This window comes from Ctenopharyngodon idella, chromosome 8 (genome assembly GCF_019924925.1).
Source record: "Ctenopharyngodon idella isolate HZGC_01 chromosome 8, HZGC01, whole genome shotgun sequence".
In the NCBI taxonomy this organism is placed as follows: Eukaryota; Metazoa; Chordata; class Actinopteri; order Cypriniformes; family Xenocyprididae; genus Ctenopharyngodon; species Ctenopharyngodon idella.
The window spans coordinates 1,798,939-1,818,933 of NC_067227.1; the positions used below are offsets into that span (position 1 = coordinate 1,798,939).

General features: G+C 37.6%; 1 protein-coding gene across 8 annotated transcripts in view; it reads left to right on the top strand.

The window, feature by feature from the left end:
- The window catches only part of cabin1 (calcineurin binding protein 1), a 122,916-nt gene that overhangs the window by 19,305 nt on the left and 83,616 nt on the right, over nt 1-19,995 (top strand). For 4 of the 8 annotated variants that reach the window (XM_051902318.1, XM_051902323.1, XM_051902322.1 and 1 more), the window contains exons 16-27: nt 64-261; nt 3,095-3,337; nt 3,428-3,581; nt 5,408-5,520; nt 6,725-6,877; nt 11,763-11,969; nt 12,055-12,200; nt 14,269-14,530; nt 14,685-14,849; nt 15,207-15,296; nt 15,782-15,966; nt 18,006-18,268. In XM_051902318.1, the coding sequence (XP_051758278.1) occupies nt 64-261; nt 3,095-3,337; nt 3,428-3,581; nt 5,408-5,520; nt 6,725-6,877; nt 11,763-11,969; nt 12,055-12,200; nt 14,269-14,530; nt 14,685-14,849; nt 15,207-15,296; nt 15,782-15,966; nt 18,006-18,268 (2,179 nt within the window). Of the gene's footprint in view, nt 1-63; nt 262-3,094; nt 3,338-3,427; nt 3,582-5,407; nt 5,521-6,724; nt 6,878-11,762; nt 11,970-12,054; nt 12,201-14,268; nt 14,531-14,684; nt 14,850-14,995; nt 15,050-15,206; nt 15,297-15,781; nt 15,967-18,005; nt 18,269-19,995 lie in introns of all 8 variants that reach the window. The other 4 variants (XM_051902317.1, XM_051902320.1, XM_051902319.1 and 1 more) reach the window with 2 other exon arrangements.

Consider the following 19,995-nt stretch of genomic DNA (forward strand, 5'->3'; position numbering starts at 1 on the left):
CATGATATGACCCTTTTAAGTATGGAAAAATATCAAATGTTTTCTCCTCATTGCTCTGTTTAGATTGAGAAGAAGTTGAAGTCTCTGGAGCGATGTCAGTCTTTAGAGGAGATCCAGAGACTGTTTGACACGGGAGACTACCAGTCTGTGGTGCGTTTACTGCAGCCCACACTGAGCTTTGGCCACGGCTCGGCGCGACTGAAGCCTCTAGATTACATCAGCTCTGCCCCTGAGAGACCAGCACAGCTGCTACTGCTGCAGGTAAATCACACAAGCATTCTCCTTAAAGTGCCCCAGTTATGCTATTTTAAATGTTCATAATTTTTTTTTTTTTTGGAGTCCCCTACTACAGGTTTACATGCATTCAAAGTACATTCTCATAATATATCCATTGCAGCATCAGCTCTTTTCTCACAGTGTCTGAAACGGTTCGATAAAGGATTCGGTCTCTCTGAACCCCTCCTTTAAGAGAGCCTACTCCTCTCTGATTGGTCATATGGCCCAGTCTGTGGGTCATTGGTGATTGTAATTGGTCGAACACTTAATACTTATGGCAAAGTTCTTTTTTGTTCTTCACTTAGGGGTAAAAAAAGTCAACATCGTCCACACTGCTGAGAGTGACGTTTCAGTGAATATGTAAATATGTGCTGCTTTTTTCCTCTCAAATATCAAAGTAAACACAACAAAAATGACAGCTGTGAGAAAACAGCAGTTAAAAAAAGCATCTGATCAAAGTGATGAGGATATGTTTACAGTAATTACACTCCAGTAGAGTCACGTCACATTTATTTATAAAGCACTTTGTAACGTTCAACCCAGAAGGATGAATTTACTTAAATTAAAATGGGGTCAGATTAAACTGTGTGAGCGTTTGGAGTGTTTAAAAAGATGAGACAGACAACAGAAATGAATAAATAATATGTATTTACAATAATCACAAGGAACTTAAAACAACACAATAAAAGCATAAAGTCTAAAACACCATACCCTAAAACAGTCCAAGTATCCTAGTGTGCTGTTAAGTCCCAATGTGCAAGTGAGAAATGTCCACCGGTGTATATACCAATGTCCAAGTTTGCAGTACTTTCTGGAAAGGTAAGTCCACAGGTGAGTAACTCCACAATCCAGGTATGTAGTGTCTGTTAGTGAGAGATTGATTGTTTGCCATGCTGCCTCCTTTATGCTGGCTTACTTCCTGGTTCCTGTCATGTGATCAGTCACATGACAGGCAGACCCATACACACATTAAAATAAGTAAGAGGAATAAAATGGCTAAGACAACATGTAACCCAAATAAAACTCAAATATACATAGAACCATCATGTTATATATATTGAGCGGTTAAAACACATGTCTTATGTGACAGTGTCACAACTTTATCCAGTAGATTGCTTTAAAGCAGCAGCTTTACAGTATTAAACATTAAAAAACAGTGTCAGTGTCTCTTTTGATTAGAACTTACAACAATAAAGCGACTCTTCAGTTTATTCATGTTTTTATTTGCGGACGTCTGACCTCGATGGACTGAACAGAAGAAATGAATTGGAGAGGATTTCCACGTCAAAGAAGGCGAAGCCTTAGAGCCACACCTACCTATTACATCATTGCCACGGACCAATTGTAGTTTACCAGCCAGAGTGAGCTTTTCTGGAAAATTTCCTTTGGAAAGTTCACTTTGGCGAGCTGTTTTGAACTCCCGAAATGAACACAAATCGAATTTCTTTTTGGCCTGATTTTGTTCAAAATGATGTCACAACTGTTTGTTCTTCTATTTCGCTTGAAGTATATCTGGGCCTTTACAGCTCGTGTTGCAAACCAAACGGCCATTACCATATCTGAATTTTCTTTTAGGAGGCAATAACTCAATTTATCTGCACTTTGATCTTTGATACTTTGCAGAGATTTTACATTCACGATCAGCTAAATTACACATTACATGGAAGGTAATAATTGGGGCATTTTTTTTTTTTTTTTTTTTTTTTTTTTGGAAAGCCTGTATGTATAATCCATTTCAAAGTTATTATTAATGCATTATAAATCATTCATAATACCTAATATTTATTTATTTATGTAGCTATGGGCCATAATGTACTGTCACCTGGGCATTAATGCAAAATAAACCCCTTCATGTTAATTTAAGAGTCCTCCATTTCACATCTGGGGTCCTGATCACTTTACTTTACTGTACTGTACCCCTTACAAACAGTATAATAAATCAAAAACATGATAATTTCATGTGTTGAGACACTACAGACAAAACCATTGTTTTTTCATGCCCGAGTCTATTTGGAGATTTAGTCTTTTTTAGACTAGTGGAAAGAAAACATCCAAAATACACATTTAAGTGTTTATTTTATTACACTTTTAATTACAGTATATATCCTCAATAGGCTGTTTTCTCAAAATGAGTCAGAAATCTGCTTTTAGTCCTAAAAACATGGTAAATCCTTTTTTTTTCTGGCTACCCAAAGTATTTTTTTCTTTATGGAGTGATTAAAATGAGAGATCCAGATTCCAAAAACCCCTTTGTACAATTTGTACTAATCTGTCAACAAAATGAAAGCTGTAAAAGATGAAATCCTTGAGCAGCAATCAGCATATTAGAATGATTTCTGCAGGATCACGTGACACTGAAAACAGTATTACTGTTTTTCTGTATTTTTGATCAAATTAATGCAACCTTGTGAGCATACAAGAGTTCTTTCAAAAACATTTCAAAAAATCTTACGAAACTTTTGAACGGTGGTGTATAATGCATAAAATTAGCTATTATGAATACCTTTTGTTCTGCAGTATATACAGGCTTCAAGTGAAGGTCTTACTGGATTGTCTCATAAACACAGTCATGTTTTTCTCCTAGACATATCCGAGGATCAGTAGGAATCATATCAGAGCTCAAAATGATAGAGCCAGCATGTTAAAAGCTAGTTATTATTGGTATAATGACTAGCTTTACTCAAAGTGTGCGATATCCCGTTTGTCTTAGATGTGACCTGCTTGACCGCACATTTCCTAAACCCTCAATTCTACAAAAGTGTGGTGTTTTCACACACTTAACCTGTTGACTCCACATCCGTCTTTTTTTTCTTCCCAGAGTTCCCTGCTGCGACTGAAAGACTTCAGCACCTGCTTTGAGACAACTGAAGTGTCTCTCAATGAGGCCATGCAGCACTTAAACTCCACATTACCCAGCAGCCCCTCTGCCAAGGAGGAGTGGGTTTCCACCATCACGGCCCTGCTGAAGGGCATCGAAAGCTGCATCGCTGACAAGCCTGAGCTGCTGTGTCACAGCCCGCGCTCCACAAACCTGCCGCGCCTCGCCAACAACCTCATACAGGTCTGTGTGGATTAACAGGAGTGTGTTTGTATCTACATGATCATGCGTCTCATTTTTTAACTGCTGTGCATGTGTGTTCTCATTCTCTAGTTGATAGCCAACAGCATGGTCTTACCTGATGACCCCAAAGAGGCTCATTTCTCATCACTGTTGCCATGGATTCTGCTGTACCACCTCATCAAACAGGAGGAGGCAGCGTTTGACTGCATGCTGCGGCAGCACATCACAGACGAGGATGACGATGGTACGAATAAAGAAAGATAACATCATTAAACAGGGCTCAACACTAAAGATTTCTTCTACTGGTCCAGTCAGGCCAGTGGTTAAAATTTGTAATATTTCAATATTTTCACTAAAACAGATCAATAAAATAGTTATTGTTTTCGTTGTTTTTTACCAATGTAACCTTGCATTCAAATAAATAAGGTTATGACACCAACATTTTAGATACCAGTGAAATTTCACAATTCTCAATTCCAATTTCGATATCACAGCAAACATTATTAAAGGATTAGTTGACTTCAGAATTAAAATTTCCTGATTATTTACTCGCCTCCATGTCATGCAAGATGTTCATGTCTTTCTTTCTTCAGTCGAAAAGAAATTAAGGTTTTTGAGGAAAACATTCCAGGATTTTTCTCTATATAGTGGACTTCACTGGGGTTCAACGAGTTGAAGGTCCAAATGTCAGTTTCAGTGCAGCTTCAAAGAGCTCTACACGATCCCAGACGAGGAATAAGAGTCTTATCTAGAGAAACTATCGGTCATTTTCTAACAAAAAAAAAAAAAAAAAAATATATACTTTTTAACCACAAATGCTCAACTTGCACTGCTCTGTGATGCACCACGCATTACATAATCATGTTGGAAAGGTCACACATGGGGATCATGTAGAGCTCTTTGAAGCTGCACTGAAACTGACATTTGGACCTTCAACCCGTTGAACCCCAGTGAAGTCCACTATATGGAGAAAAATCCTGGAATGTTTTCCTCAAAAACCTTCATTTCTTTTCGATTGAAGAAAGAAAGATATAAACATCTTGGATGACATGGGGGTGAGTAAATTATCAGGAAATTTTAATTCTGAAGTCAACTAATCCTTTAAAGACAAGTGAACAGAAATAAACAAATCACAAATAAATACAAGCAAAGCAATATCACAAATAAATACAACTGAACAAAGATACAAATTAGTGTTTTAGGGTAGGAATAGTATTCAGGTACAGAAATTGAATAAAGTAATCGAATGTACACTGCATAGTCTTCACTGTATAAATTAAATGTAGATTAATCTTTATTAAAGTTACAAAACAAGTTACATTCAGTCAGGAGCAGTGGGTGATTTTTAATATCACTTAGATATCACCAGATATCACTTTTGGCCACTACTGTACGTAAATGACTGTTTATTAGGATACTCGCCAAGACGGGCATTTTGACATAATTTTGTCTGTATTTGTTCACAAGTTCTTTTTCACATCTTCTTGCACTTGAATGGTTTAAAGTCGTTTGAATGTTTAAATTGGCAAGACTTAAAAACCCATGCACATGATAAACTTTGGTGATGATGCAGCACTGGCCCAATCGAGACATTGACAGTTCTGCCAACTGTCTCAAGCTTCTTTAAACAAACGCCGAACAGAGGAGAGTCTGCTGGGAAAAAGAGAACGTGACAGAGCTCGTAATAAAACCAGAATCAATATTAGCTTGGCTTTTCAGAGATGACGAGATCTGAGGGATTTGAAATGTTGTAAAACACAGAGATGGAGTTTTTCAACAGGTGAGTAAGGTATTTTATTGAACAGATAAGTTGTTATATTTAGCTCTCTTTTATATTTAGTTCATTGTAAAGCATTATCTGTTGTGAAGGCTCATATTCATCCGCACAGTCATGTAGAGTCGAAGCACAACCAAAACAGTGTTCTTCCTCAAAATGAATGCAGTTTTGGTTTTTAACCGCTAGAGGGCCGAAAGTTACATGGTGTACCTTTTAAGTATAGTGATAACCTTAGTATGTATTAGTATTTGACAGTGTATTGACCCAGTTGTGTGTGTGTTTGTGTTGTGTAGAGGATGACACTCCACTGCTGCCCTCCTCCCTCATGCTTCTGAACACAGCACATGAATGCCTGGGCCGTCGGTCCTGGTGCTGCAACTCTGATGGCACTCTGCTCAAATTTTTTGTGAGTCTTATGTCACATCATACCGATCTCTCTGCCACATGTTTCTATGTTTCTGTAATCAGGACCTGAATTTTCTCATGTCTATTTTTGAACTATTTTAATCATTCTTTAAAGGGTTAGTTCACCTAAAAATGAAAATATTGTCATAATTTACTCACAGTCATGTTGTTCCAAACCCGCAAGATTTCCATTCATCTTTGGAACACAAATGAATATATTTTAAATGAAATCTGAGAGATTTCTGTCCCTCCATTGACACCCTATGCAACTACCACTTTGACGCTTCAAAAAGTTCATAAAGAGATCGAAAAACGAATCCAATAATTTCAATTTTGGGTGAACTAACCCTTTAACATTTTACACCTTTTAAACAGATGTTAAAAACTCTCAGACAGTATTTAATTCTTCAGTCATACCATTTATCTGGCAAAACAACCCAAAATAAAAAAAACAACAAAAAAACACTTAGGGTCTCAATTACAGTAATTCAGGGACAATATTAATCTTCAACAGATACATTTATAAAAAATACAGCTAATAAATCTAGAAAACTTTTATATACAGTAATACTCATTTATATACACTACCATTCCAAAGTTTGATGGATGTCAGTATTTTTGTTAGGAAGAAATTAATACTGTTATTCCTCAAGGATGCATTAAATTGATCAAAAATGACAGTAAAGTAATTTAAAATGTTACAAAGATTCCATTTCAAATAAATGCTGTTCTTTTAAACTTTCTATTCATCAAAGATTCCTGAAAAAAAAAAAAATAAGTATCAATTTTTCCACAAAAATATGAAGCAGCACAACTGTTTTCAACATTGATAATAATAATAATAAATGTTTCTTGAGCAGCAAATCATCATATTAGAATGATTTCTGAAGGATCATGTGACACTGAAGACTGGAGTAATGATGCTGAAAATTCAGCTTTGATCACAGAATAAATTACATTTTAAAATGTATTCACATAGAAAACAGTTATTTTAAACTGTAATAATATTTCACAACAGAACTGATTTTTTTTTTTTAACAAATAAATGCTTCCTTGGTGAGCAGAAGAGACTTCTTTCAAAAGCATTAAAAAAGCTTACCGATCCCAGAGTTTTGAATGGTAGTGTAACGGAGTTAAAAACAGCTATGTACAGCACCATTGAACAGGTTTAACTGTGCTGTCTAATGGTGCGTCTGTGTGTTCAGGTGCGTGTACTGCGGGAGAAGCTCTCAGGACAGGAGAATCTGCCATATAAAGAGGATCTGGAGACGGCACTGGAGCAGTGTTTCTTCTGCCTGTACGCTTACCCCAGCAAGAAGAGCAAAGCCCGATACCTGGAGGAGCATTCTGCCCCACAGGTAACGCACACACACACAACGACAAATGATACGACTAGATTTTACCATATTAACTTTTTAATTGTCCCTGATGCACATAATTCATCAGTGCGTGTTGTTCAAAAGATAATAAATGTTTGTTTTCAAAATCTTTCATCAAAAAAATAGCTTACTCTTCATCTGAAATAACTTTTCTATTGAAATAACCAAGGCCATGCAAATAGTAAAATATTTATCAGTAATTCTACTCTATATGATTTCCTGCTAAATATCCTGATTCACTTGGAAATATGTCACATTTCAAAGTAAAACTGAATAATGTTTTTTTTTTTTTACATTTATATTTATTAATTTAGCAGACACTTTTATTCAAGGCAACTTGAAAACGAATACAAGCGATTACTTGTTATTCAAAAAGATGAGGGAGATAAAATATGCCCTCTTACATCCATCTACAACAAATTACAATATAAACACAATGAAGTAAACATTGTCATCAATAGATCATAAGCAACCGATTGACATAAATGTGCGGTATTCCTTGAATGCAAACTGCTCTGAACTGCTTGAAACATGTAAAGCGCACAACCGCACCATGTTTCTACTTTAAAATGTGCAGCATTCATATTTATTTCATAAATCATTGACTTTTGATTTTAAATCACATTAAGCTGTATTGTGATTCTTGTTTTTCCATCTCCAAATTTAATGTTTTTTAAACCATTTTAAATGTTTAAGACTTTTAATGACCTTAAATTTCATAAAGCTGGATTTTTATACTTTTTAAAGACCTTCTGGGACTTTTTTATTCACACTCGTGCTCCTTAATACATTTTACAGTTCGCACACATCTATTTTTAGTCACAAATGTGAGTCAAGCGCTCGCACTGTCGAGCCCAGTCCATGCAACCAAAATTTTCAAGCTTGCAAAAGTTCATAAAGACACTGCAGAAGTAGTCCACATGAATTGCGTGGTTTAATCCAAGTCTTCTGAAGAAACATTTGTTTAATTTGATGAACAAATTTAATTTAGGCTTTTATTCACATAGAAGCTTCAAACATGGTAAACGGAAGCTCAAGCATGCTTGCTTGATGTGCAAGAACCAATATGTTCTTGCATGGTAAGCAAGCTTGGAAAAATAAGATATGATCGTTTTTGGGTGAACTAACCTTTCAAGCAAGTGTTTAAGCTGTCCATTTAATAAATTATTTAGCAAACTACAAACAAAAACACATTTAAACAACTTAAATGGCAATATCATTTTTGAATTTTTCAAAATTAAATTTAAAAGCACATTGAAAAAGGCTAAATAGCATTTTGTTGGCACAGACAGTATTATTGATTTGTGACCCAGATATTAATATAATATAACCTGGTCCCTGTTGATACCCACCCCTAGTGGTTATTCTTCAAACAAAATCAGGCCAAAACAAAGTTCATTTTGTGTTTGTTTCTGGAGTTCGAAACAGCTTGCCAAAGCAAAATTTCCGTAAAAGTTCACTCTGGCTGGTAAACCTTCGAACTACCATTGGTCCTTGGCGATTGCATAATAGGTGGGTGTGGCTCTGAGGCCCCACCGCCTTTGACGGACAAATCATCTTTGGTTCATTTCTTCTGTTCAGTCCATCGAGGTCAGATGTCCTCAAGTAAAAACATGAATAAACTAAGTGTCGCTTTATAGTAGAAAGTAAAGTTGTAATTCTAATTGAAAGAGACAAGTTTTTTTTTTCTTTTCATGTTTAATAACAATCTGTTGTATAAAGTGCTTTATAAATAAATGTCACGCGGCTTTACTGGAACGCTGAATTGCAGAGCTGGTACAAACATATCCACATCACTATGATCAGATGCTTTCTAAACTGCTGTTTTCTCACCGCTGTCATTTTTGTTGTGTGTTTATTTTGTTATTGAGAGGAAAACGTGGAGCACATATTTACATGTTCATCTAAACGTCGCTCTCAGCAGTGTGAACAGCGTCGGGATGTTCGCTAACAGTATATCGCTGACCACGTATTTCAAACTTCTTTTTACACCCAAGCAAAAAATGGAAAAAAACTTCGCCATGAGCATATCATATATGGATATACCTTTAAGAACTATATACCTTTAAGAACAATTTTGACTCAGACTTGCTCTCCTGTGCCTCCTCTCGCTCTATATACTTTGTGTGATCACTCGATGTTTTCTGCCCACTAAACAGCACTGAATAATGTATCATAAACAACTGCGACTGTCACGCTACACCAATACTTGTTGGATAAAGCGTCTTGTTACTGCAAATAAAGCTACTGCTGAAACGACTTTCTCCTACTAAAAGATGTAGTTAAGTTAATAGTGTTGACTTCAGTTGCTTAAGTATCGTAAGTTACTCCCTAACACGACTCCATACTCTCCTGTGTATACTCTCATTTAATGTCTCCAAGATCATAGAAGCTTTAAAAAGAGAGAATGAGCTCTGTCCCCATGCTAATGAAGGTAGGTGGGTGTTGGACAGGGCGAGTTGGTGGTCTGATTCAGCAAGAATTCGGTGATTGATTATCTTTTGGCAGCAAGAGTCACATTGATCATTTAGCCACCCACACACTCCCATTATGCAGCACTGCTCTGTACACAGGAAATGCTGTACACACCATCAAAGTACAATACAGAGGTGTTCTGCACTTATTTCTGTGTCTCTGGAGGAAACAGATTGTGCAGTGTAGATGCTGCTTGTGTTTTTGCAGGCAACTGGCAAATATTGAACTGTGCTTAGACTGTGGAGCTGTGATGTACAGCGCCATTTTAGCAAAAGGGAAAAACCACAAAAATCAAAGTGAATGTTGGGGATTTTAATTTTTAGCTGTGGTTATTATAATTAGCATGTTTCTAAGCTATTTTTTCACAGTAGGGAATTAAATACGTTTATACTGTAGGTTTAAAATCAACATTTCTCTTGACCTTTTGCTTAATTTTGGATGAATTGGCCTGAAATGAACTTGAAATGAAATGGCCTAATCCACAGAGAATACATGTAACGGCCAAAATGCGGCGTAATTACAGATACATTAGACCTACTTTTCAGAATCAGTATCAGGTAACTAATTACTGGATCCCGGTTTGCTGAACAAAGCAGCTAGTTTCCATCCATAGCTCATCCTAATTATCTGAATTTCGGACACTTGCTCCTCTCTGAATGAATTAACCAACAGTATAATCGAGTTTTATTCTCTTTAGTATTAACCATGTTTTATGTTTCTTTCATTTATCTGATCCTGCATTGTTGATGTTATAAATCAAAACTAATCAGCTCAATTTTTTGGCCCTGTTATAAGCGTTAGGCTCAGTTCTCACCAAAAACATGGTCATAATGCCAGCGGGGAAATTGCTTTTTTTTTTTCAGATGTGTAGTTGATAATTCTGTCTTTTGTCACTCATCAGTGTAGTCGAATAGTTCTGATAATGAAAAAAATCTCAGTGTGGAGGATATTATTTCATGCCTGCCGTTGTGTTCAGATTACTGTTATTCTTGTGGGGGACAAAAAGAGCTCTAACTCACAGATTAACAGAAATTCATGTCCCCCATTTCCACTGTTAAAACTCTCCATTCATGTGTGTACAGCAAAATCTCTTTGAGATGTACAGGGAGTGGTAAAATTAATATAGTAAAAAAAAGTGACAGCAAGGGGAAAAAATCATTAAAATCCCACTGTCAGAGACAAAATTATTTATGTATTTTGTGTTTTATAATTCTAATACAATAATACAATACAATCAGTTCTGAATCGTCACACAGCGTTATCAGTTGCACATGTTTTAAGCCTTGCCAATTTAAGCATTCAAGTGCAAAAAGACAAAGAGAACTCATTTCGGTGCTTGGCCTGAGAGGTTTTCTGTCCATTTTCTGTCTACACATCCATAGCGCGTATGCTGAGAGGGTTTTCTTTTGCCTCTTTTTATGCTTGGATGGACAAATTTAGACAAAATTATGTCAAAATGCCCGTCTTGGCTGATAATTCACCCAAAAATGAAAATTCTGTCATCATTTACTCACCGTTTCACAGAATTTTCATTTTTGAGTGAACTATCCCTTTAAGTGAATGTAAACAGTTGAGAAAGCAAAAAATATACTGTATCAGTATACTGGATCAGTGCATTTGCTTTTAAAGTGACAGCAGCCTAATATTCCTGCTGCTGTCTGTCATTAATGTTAATGTTAAGAACAAAGAAAATTACTTTATTTTGTAACTAAAAAAACTTCTATTAGACCTACTATTAGGCACAGAAGCCTGAAAGACTTTCTTGTGTGACTTTATTTTTTCCCCAGTATTTATTTTTCTTAATTATTAAAAAAAAAAAAAAAAAAAAATTTTTTTGTGGATGTCCCAATTGGGGTACAGGTTGTGAAATTTTTAGAGAAATGTTCATGTTATATATTTTGGTTTCATTTGTGAGTTAATAAAAATGTACCTGGTTGTGTAAAATAGGCTCATAATATCGATTTGATATACACCTGAATGTAATCGAAATTGTAATCATATCGAACAATTTTTTGAGGTATCGGCAAATATCGTATAGCTGGCTATGAGAATCGATATAAAAGCGTATTGTGATGAATCATCCTTTTTACCCCCTAATGTTAACTAAAACTAAAAAAAGTTTTCAATTTTTGAAATAAAGCTGAAATAAGATATAAATATTAGATGAACAACTTAGTGTTTTAATAGAAAACTTAAAATGACTAAAATTGAAATAAAACTAAAACTAAATATAAATATTAAAAAAAATGAATGAAAACTGAAAATAGTATTTAAATAATACTAAAATAACACTGTTAGACCCTGCTTACATGGTACCATCTCTCTTCTACCTCTTTCCATCTATCTTCCACTCTCTTTCCATGTCTTTCTCTCTCTATCTTTGATCTAGGTGGAGCTTCATTGGAGTGATGCCATCTTTATGTTTGAGTACTTTAAGCCCAAAACCTTGCCAGAGTTCGACAGCTATAAGACCAGCACCGTCTCTGCTGACCTTGCCAACCTGCTTAAAAGGCTTTCTGGAATAATCCCACACAATGATGGCCCCACACTCTCTGTAGACGATGTCTCTGCCTATATTGAGGGAGGTGCTGTCAAGGTATGAGCTCATTGACCGTCGTCCGTTCATCTAGATTCATTTTTATCTGTTCATCTGTCACTTATAGCATTTCTCTTTGTCCAAGGTGCCAGCACTTCCAGAAGGAGCTTCCCCGGCACCCCCTGTGGTTAACGAGCTGTACTACCTGCTGGCGGACTACCACTTCAAAAACAAAGAGCAGTCTAAAGCCATCAAGTTCTACATGCACGACATCTGCATGTGTCCCAACAGGTCTGTTAAAATTTTACATCTTAACTTTTTAACCTGAATCAGGGTCCCATGGGTCCTTAAAAAGTCAAATTTAAGGCCATAAAAAGTCGTAACTATCTCAAATGTGTTAATTGTCATCATATAATTATATTATATTAAATACCATCATACCATATAATTATTATTAAAAGTCTTAATTATCATTTCAAGAGGTCTTAAATTCGGACAGTAAAATAAGAATTGTAATATGGATTTATGTGAATAATAAAATTCAAAAGGCGATTTATTTGTGAGTGCTGTGCATTTTAGTCAAAGCGCATCACTGTTCAGAGCAATTCACAATCAGTGAATAAAGCACATTTATGCCAAGCGATTGCTTATGTGATTCTACTGATTCTACTGTTGATGAATTATAACAATGTTTACTATATGGTGTTTATATTATTCACATTTTTAAAAAGCACAGCTGCATTTTACACAGGGGACACCAGGGTAACCGCTATATTTATGCTGTTCCATAAGCGTGCACACACACACACATATACACTGATTAGGCATAACATTATGAGCATTGACAGTTGAAGTGAATAACACTGATTATCTCTTCATCATTGGCACCTGTTAGTGGGTGGGATATATTAGGCAGCAAGTGAACATTTTGTCCTCAAAGTTGATGTGTTAGAAGCAGGAAAAATGGGCAAGCGTAAGGATTTGAGCGAGTTTGACAAGGGCCAAATTGTGATGGCTAGACGCCTGGGTCAGAGCATCTCCAAAACTGCAGCTCTTGTGGGGTGTTCCTGGTCTGCAGTGGTCAGTATCTATCAAAAGTGCTCCAAGGAAGGAACAGCGGTGAACCGGCGACAGGGTCATGGGCGGCCAAGGATCAATGATGCACGTGGGGAACGAAGGCTGGCCTGTGTGGTCCAATCCCACAGACGAGCTACTGTAGCTCAAATTGCTCAAGAAGTTAATGCTGGTTCTGATAGAAATGTGTCAGAATACACAGTGCATCGGAGTTTGTTGCGTATGGGGCTGCATAGCCGCAGACCAGTCAGGGTGCCCGTGCTGACCCCTGTCCACCGCCGAAAGAGCCAACAGTGGGCACGTGAGCATCAGAACTGGGCCACGGAGCAATGGAAGAAGGTGGCCTGGTCTGATGAATCACGTTTTCTTTTACATCACGTGGATGGCCGGGTGCGTGTGTGTCGCTTACCTGGGGAACACGTGGCACCAGGATGCACTATGGGAAGAAGGCAAGCCGGCGGAGGCAATGTGATGCTTTAGGAAATGTTCTGCTGGGAAACCTTGGGTCCTGCCATCCATGTGGATGTTACTTTGACACGTACCACCTACCTAAGCATTGTTGCAGACCATGTACACCCTTTCATGGAAACGATATTCCCTGGTGGCTGTGGCCTCTTTCAGCAGGATAATGTGCCCTGCTACAAAGCAAAAATGGCTCAGGAATGGTTTGAGAAGCACAACAATGAGATTGAGATGTTGACTTGGCCTCCAAATATCTGTGGGATGTGCTGTAAAAACATGGAGGCCCCACCTTGCAACTTACAGGACTTAAAGGATCTGCTGCTAACATCTTGGTGCAGATACCACAGCACACCTTCAGGGGTCTAGTTGAGTCCATGCCTCGACGGGTCAGGGCTGTTTTGGCAACAAAAGGGGGACCAACACAATACTAGGAAGGTGGTCATAATGTTATGCCTGATCCGTGTGTATGTGTGTGTGTGTGTGTATATATATATATATATATATATATATATATATATATATATAAATCGTTGATAATTTTGACTCATCCCTTTCCTTTTAAAAATGGTTTAAACGCTGAAATATGAGGTTTATAATTTTATTCAAATTTTTGATTTTATTAAAACTTGTATTATTTAAACTGTAAAGTTGTATAAATAATTGTTTTTGTAGTCATTTTATGGTTTGGATATTACCATAGAGTTGCTCTGCCCTGCTCATATGGTATTAATTGTATTTGTGCATGTCTTACAAAGCCTTAAATTAACCTTGCAGATACCCTGTGAATGCATACAGTTATGTTGTCTCTCCATCTCTCATGTAGGTTTGACTCATGGGCAGGCATGGCTCTGGCACGCGCCAGTCGTATCCAGGACAAGTTGAACTCTAATGAGCTCAGGAGTGACGGACCCATCTGGAAAAACTCTCTGGCTGTGCTGACCTGTTTCAAGCGGGCTCTGGAGATAGACGGCTCCAACCTCTCCCTATGGATCGAGTATGGAACCATGTCCTATGCCTTGCACTCCTTTGCTTCCAGACAGCTCAAACAGTGGAAACGCGAACTTCCCCTGGACTTGATCAAACAGGTACTTCTGTTTGTATAAATAAGGACTCATCTGAGAGAGAGCCATGTGATTGTTTACAAAACAAAACACAAGCGTATGTTGTAGTGACAAGAAAGATACTGAAGAGACTGCTTTTTCAAGATTTGTTTCAGTTTCTGTTCGTTTGTGTTTATAGATGGAAGAGCGCAGAGACTCGATGTTGGAGACGGCGTCGCAGTGCTTTCAGAGCGCCTCTCGCTGTGACGGCGATGAGGAGGAGTGGCTCATTCACTACATGCTGGGAAAGATTGCAGAGAAGCGCAAATTGCCACCCAAAGACTACCTGCAGCTGTTCAAAAAGGTGATCTTCTAGGCTATGGCTGGCCCGGTGAATAAACTGATTGGCTATTGAGAATGTGTGTCATCAGTCACCATGGTTGATTAAATCTAACATAGCAATAGTTCAATGATACAGTTTGAGAATGATTAGGACATTCTCTGACATAGGTGTGCTGTCAATCTATTGACTGCAAATTCACCTTCAGGTCTGGCTCCTTTCTGGTATGTATTTGTCATCATTCACTCAGTTCCTGGTGGATAAAATATAGAAACATTTATGAAACAAAATGTGAAAATGGGGTTTAATGTGTAAAAGTGGCTTCTAACTTCCCAACAGTCAGACACATCTCACTACAGCCCTTGTGTCATATTTTTCCAGTCTGCACACTACCTGCACGAGGAGGCAGCCCGATACCCGCGCAAAATCCACTACCACAACCCGCCTGACCTCGCCATGGAGGCCTTAGAGGTATGTAGTGGTTTGCAATGTGCTGTACACTACTGTTCAAAAGGTCGATACAATTTTTGAAAATGTTTTGAAAGCAATGTCTTCTGCTCACCAAGGCTGCATTTACTTGATTAAAATACAGTGATGTTGTGAAATATTATTACAGTGTATTTTATTATTTTAAATTATTTTAATATTTCATTAGTTTTCTATTTTAATATTTTTAAATAATTTCTATTTTCAGCATCATTACTTCAGTCTTCAGTATCACATGATCCCTCAGAAATCATTCTAATATGATGATTTGCTGCTCAAGCAAATTCTGATTATCATCAATGTTGAAAATGCATTCTTTAATGCATCCTTGCTAAATAAAAGTATTAATTATCTTTTTCAAAAACATAATGACTCCAACCTTTTGAGCGGTAATGAACTGCAAGTATACTGCTGTATGACAAAAACCATCAGTTAAACCGCCAGTCATTAATTTTCTTTCAACTTGCCAGCTGTTTTTCCGCCTGAGCGCCACAATTCTGAAGTTGCTGGAAAATGAGGAAGATGATGGTGAACAGTCTGAGCAGCAGATGAAGCTCCTGGATTACGATCTGTTCTTCAGCATGCTCGCCGAAGCTGCCGTCGGACCCTTTGCACGTGGAGAGGAGAAGACCACACCCAAAACCAGCAGCGACAAGTATGATCGCAAACCTTTTACGCTCTCAAGAGCCTGGAGGAGTTTAGAAAGATTGTAAAACTATCCACTAAGATTCAGATTTCAGTTGATTTCAGCTGTGTCGACAAACTTTTTTTAAAAAAGAGGAGAAGCAATAACATTGACTCCATTACACACTGTAGTCATGCACCAGATCATGCAGTAATTGGTAGCCAGCTAAAAGCCAGCTTTGTTTGCTTAGTGCAGAGTTTGATTCACAATTCTCCCTCAAATTATTCTGGATTTATCCAGAAAATTCAAAACTGGAATCTCAAGTTAATTATTAATAATTTTAGTTATTATCCCAGACCCCCATTTTCAAGCAGACAAGATTGTGGTTCCTTGATGCACCAATCAGACAAATCAAGGGTTTGCATTAAACGTTTAATCATGATACCTCTCTGAATAGTTGTAACATGTTAATGCATATAGCAATGTTAAAGGATTAGTTTACCCAGAAATGAAAACTGTCATTTTATTACTCACCCTCATGTCGTTCCACACCCGTAAGACCTTCATTCATCTTCGGAACACAAATTAAGATATTTTTGATAAAATCTGATGGCTCAGTGAGGCCTCTATTGCCAGCAAGACAATTAACACTTTCAGATGCCCAGAAAGCTGCTAAAGACGTATTTAAAACAGTTCATGTGACTACAGTGGTTCAACCTTAATGTTATAAAGCGATGAGAATACGTTTTGTGTGCCAAAAAAACCAAAATAATGACTTTATTCAACAATATCTAGTGATGGGCGATTTCAAAACACTGCTTCATGAAGCTTTACAAATCTTTTGTTTCGAATCTGTGTTTCGGAGCGTGTATCAAACTGCCAAAGTCACGCCCCCCAGTGGTACACCGTTGAAATTTCGAAACACTTACGACGTAATGAAGCCTCGTTTTCTGAAATCACGTGACTTTGGCAGTTTGATACATGTTCCGAACCACTGATTCGAAACAAAAGATTCATAAATCTTTGAAGCCTCATGAAGCAGTGTTTTGAAATCTTTAGTAGATTTCTGAGCATTGAAAGTGTTAATTGTCTTGCTGGCAATGCAGGCCTCACTGAGCCATCGGATTTCATCAAAAATATCTTAATTTTGCATTACGGGTGTGGAACGACATGAGTGTGAGTAATTAATGACAGAATTTTCATTTCTGGGTGAACTATTAATGTATTTAAAGGCTAGATCTGCTGTGCACGCTACTGCTGCTGCTGCAGAGCAAGGATGTACTTGCTACTGCCAGTAGATACACAGACACACTGCTGTGAGCATGTAAGATATGCTGCTGCTGCATGAATAGACAAACATAAATCCCATAGCAGATCTAGACAGGTGGAGCTGGGGGAGGTGGAGGGGTTCAGATGAACTCTGATAGTGCACTGCCAGACCAGCTTACAGTGAACACTGAACCAGAATATTTAAATGTTGAGGAAGCAACCTCCTTGCATAAATTTGACCAAATTAACACAAAACAAATTTTATGGAAAATTGCATCCATCATTATTTTGGAAAACACTCTTATCAGAATAATTTCTCTTAAGCTTGTGTATATTTTTGGTCAAAGCTGTCAAGTTATTAAGCAATGTCTCATGTAGTTCCTTTGTGTTTTATATAATGACCACTAGGAGGTGCTTTAGGCATATGTTTTCTGATTGGTTTTCCCTGAAGAGATATACGTTGTTGTTGAAAACAAAAGTAAAAGGGTGAAGTTCATTGCGTTTTACCATGAAATGAGAGTTCCATGTCTCAACACATTACAGCACATTAAATCAGCACATTAATGATTCATCGCTCATCCACCTGTGACCCACTTGCAATTTTTGAAATGTTATTTTTATTTCTTGACCCACCCGACCCGCAGATTATCTGCAGCGTCTGGATATAATATGTGTATATGCGGCCAGAATGGTTGCAGTTTCGAGCCTCGAGTATTGTACTCCCTCTGTTGTAGTGCGAAACTGACTTTTTAGATCTTTGTTTGTTTTTATTTTGTTAACATAATCTTTTCTCCCAACAGGGAAAAGCTTCCATCCATTAACGATGAAGACTCACGCTCTTCGGTTGGCGTGAGTACCTGTCCGGCAGCATTGACCACCTCATCTGTCACATCTGTGGTGGCTGCAGCAACTTCTTTGCCTGGCGACGGTGCGGCAGGTGCGAGTTCTCCCACGTACGCGGTCACTCCGGTCGACCACGATTACGTCAAACGTAAAAGCGTGCAGCAGAGGCACAGGCGGGGGCAGGAGCTCCAGCAGCAGCAGCCGCAGCAGCAGCAGGACGGTACAGTACCAGGGCCAGAGTATAACTCACTCACTCATGCACGGGGGGATGAGGATGATGAAGGTTATTTACCTCTATGAATTGAATTATGGGCTCTGGTGTACAATAACATCTCCTCCCACCCCTCCTCTTACCATCTGCACCAGGCCATAGAGGATCATGGGAAAATGGGCAACATTGCTAACAGTGTCTCAGTGCTTTTTTTGCTTTGTTTCAGTTTCACTTCAGCTACATCCACATTAATCTGGATACATAGGAAAACGCATCTTTTTCTCTAAGTTTTGGCCTTTCGTCCACACTAAGACTGCGTTTTTGTCCATTGAAAGCAGAGCTTTCCCAATTGTATAAATTTAAAACCTCTGTTGTAGTGTTGAAGTGTGGGCTGTGAAAACAGAGGCATTCGAAAATGATGCATGTTTAGTCATGTAATGCATATTGTACCCATAAATGTCAATTGTTGTATTGGCATTGTTGTGGCTAATATTCACTTTCACAGTGTTGCTAAAGATAAAGGTTACTTTGTACAATCTTCATATCACATTCCTGCAAAGATGACAAAATGTTCTGGCAATTGCTGTCCTGTGGCAAAACATGAGGGGAAATTGTGTTTTAGACCAGACTAGGGCTGCACGATATTGGAAAAAACTGACATTGCGATATTTTGTTTTTCTGCAATATATATTGTGATATGAAAATACAAAATCACCAGATCACTTGAATCGCTCTATTTGGAAATAATGAATCATTCTAGAATGATTGGGGTGATTTTGTAGGGGAGTTAATCTGCATAGAAATAATAAACTAATTACAAGCATAATAAATACAATAGAACAAATATAACATTAAAATAAACAGTGCTTTATGATTTTCAAAAACAGTATTCAGGTACAGAAATTAATCAAATATAAAACACTGCATAGTCTTAACTGTATACATTAATTAATCTTTGTTAAAGCTACAAAAGTGATTTTTCTCTTTGTCATTTGTTGTTTGATTAACATTAATGATACAGACAGCAGCTGGTTTATTAGGCTGCTGTAACTTTAAGACAATATGCGCGGATGCAATATAATGATACGCATACTTTTTTTATTTTTTTTTATTGTTTACGTTCATGTAAGCCATAAGCGACTGTGATTATGAGGATACTCTCTGAGATGGGCATTTTGACATAATTTTGCCTGTACGTGTCTGTTGAAGAAGTATAAGACTTCTTATACTCAAATGGTTTAAAATCACTTGAATGTTTAAACTGATAGGACCTAAAATGTGTGCAAATGATAAACTTTCACTCTATGATGGTTAAACTTTGCAATTAATCCGAGAATCACATGTGTTTTGAAGCGTGGTGCCTGGTCTGTACGGATCAACTATGATCCCTGTACTTGACTGCGATGTGACTGTTGCGGATGCGCACATTGCGATATTGATGCTAAAACGATATATCATGCAGCCCTAGACCAGATATGGAATGGCGATTGAGTGCGACCTGAAGTGGTGAGATATTTTGCTAACAAAATGATCATGCCAGAAGAATAGCGTGAGAATATTATGTTGTCTGGTCTTTTGATATTTTCTCAGTGAGCTTTTATTACGTATTATTAGAGATGCACCGATCGATCGGCCAGGGATCGGTCTCACTTCTTACCGATTCAGAGCTGATCTGTTTTGTTACCAGCGGCACAGGCAATAACATCAGCTGCGTGTTCTCGCTCTCTTCTCTCCGA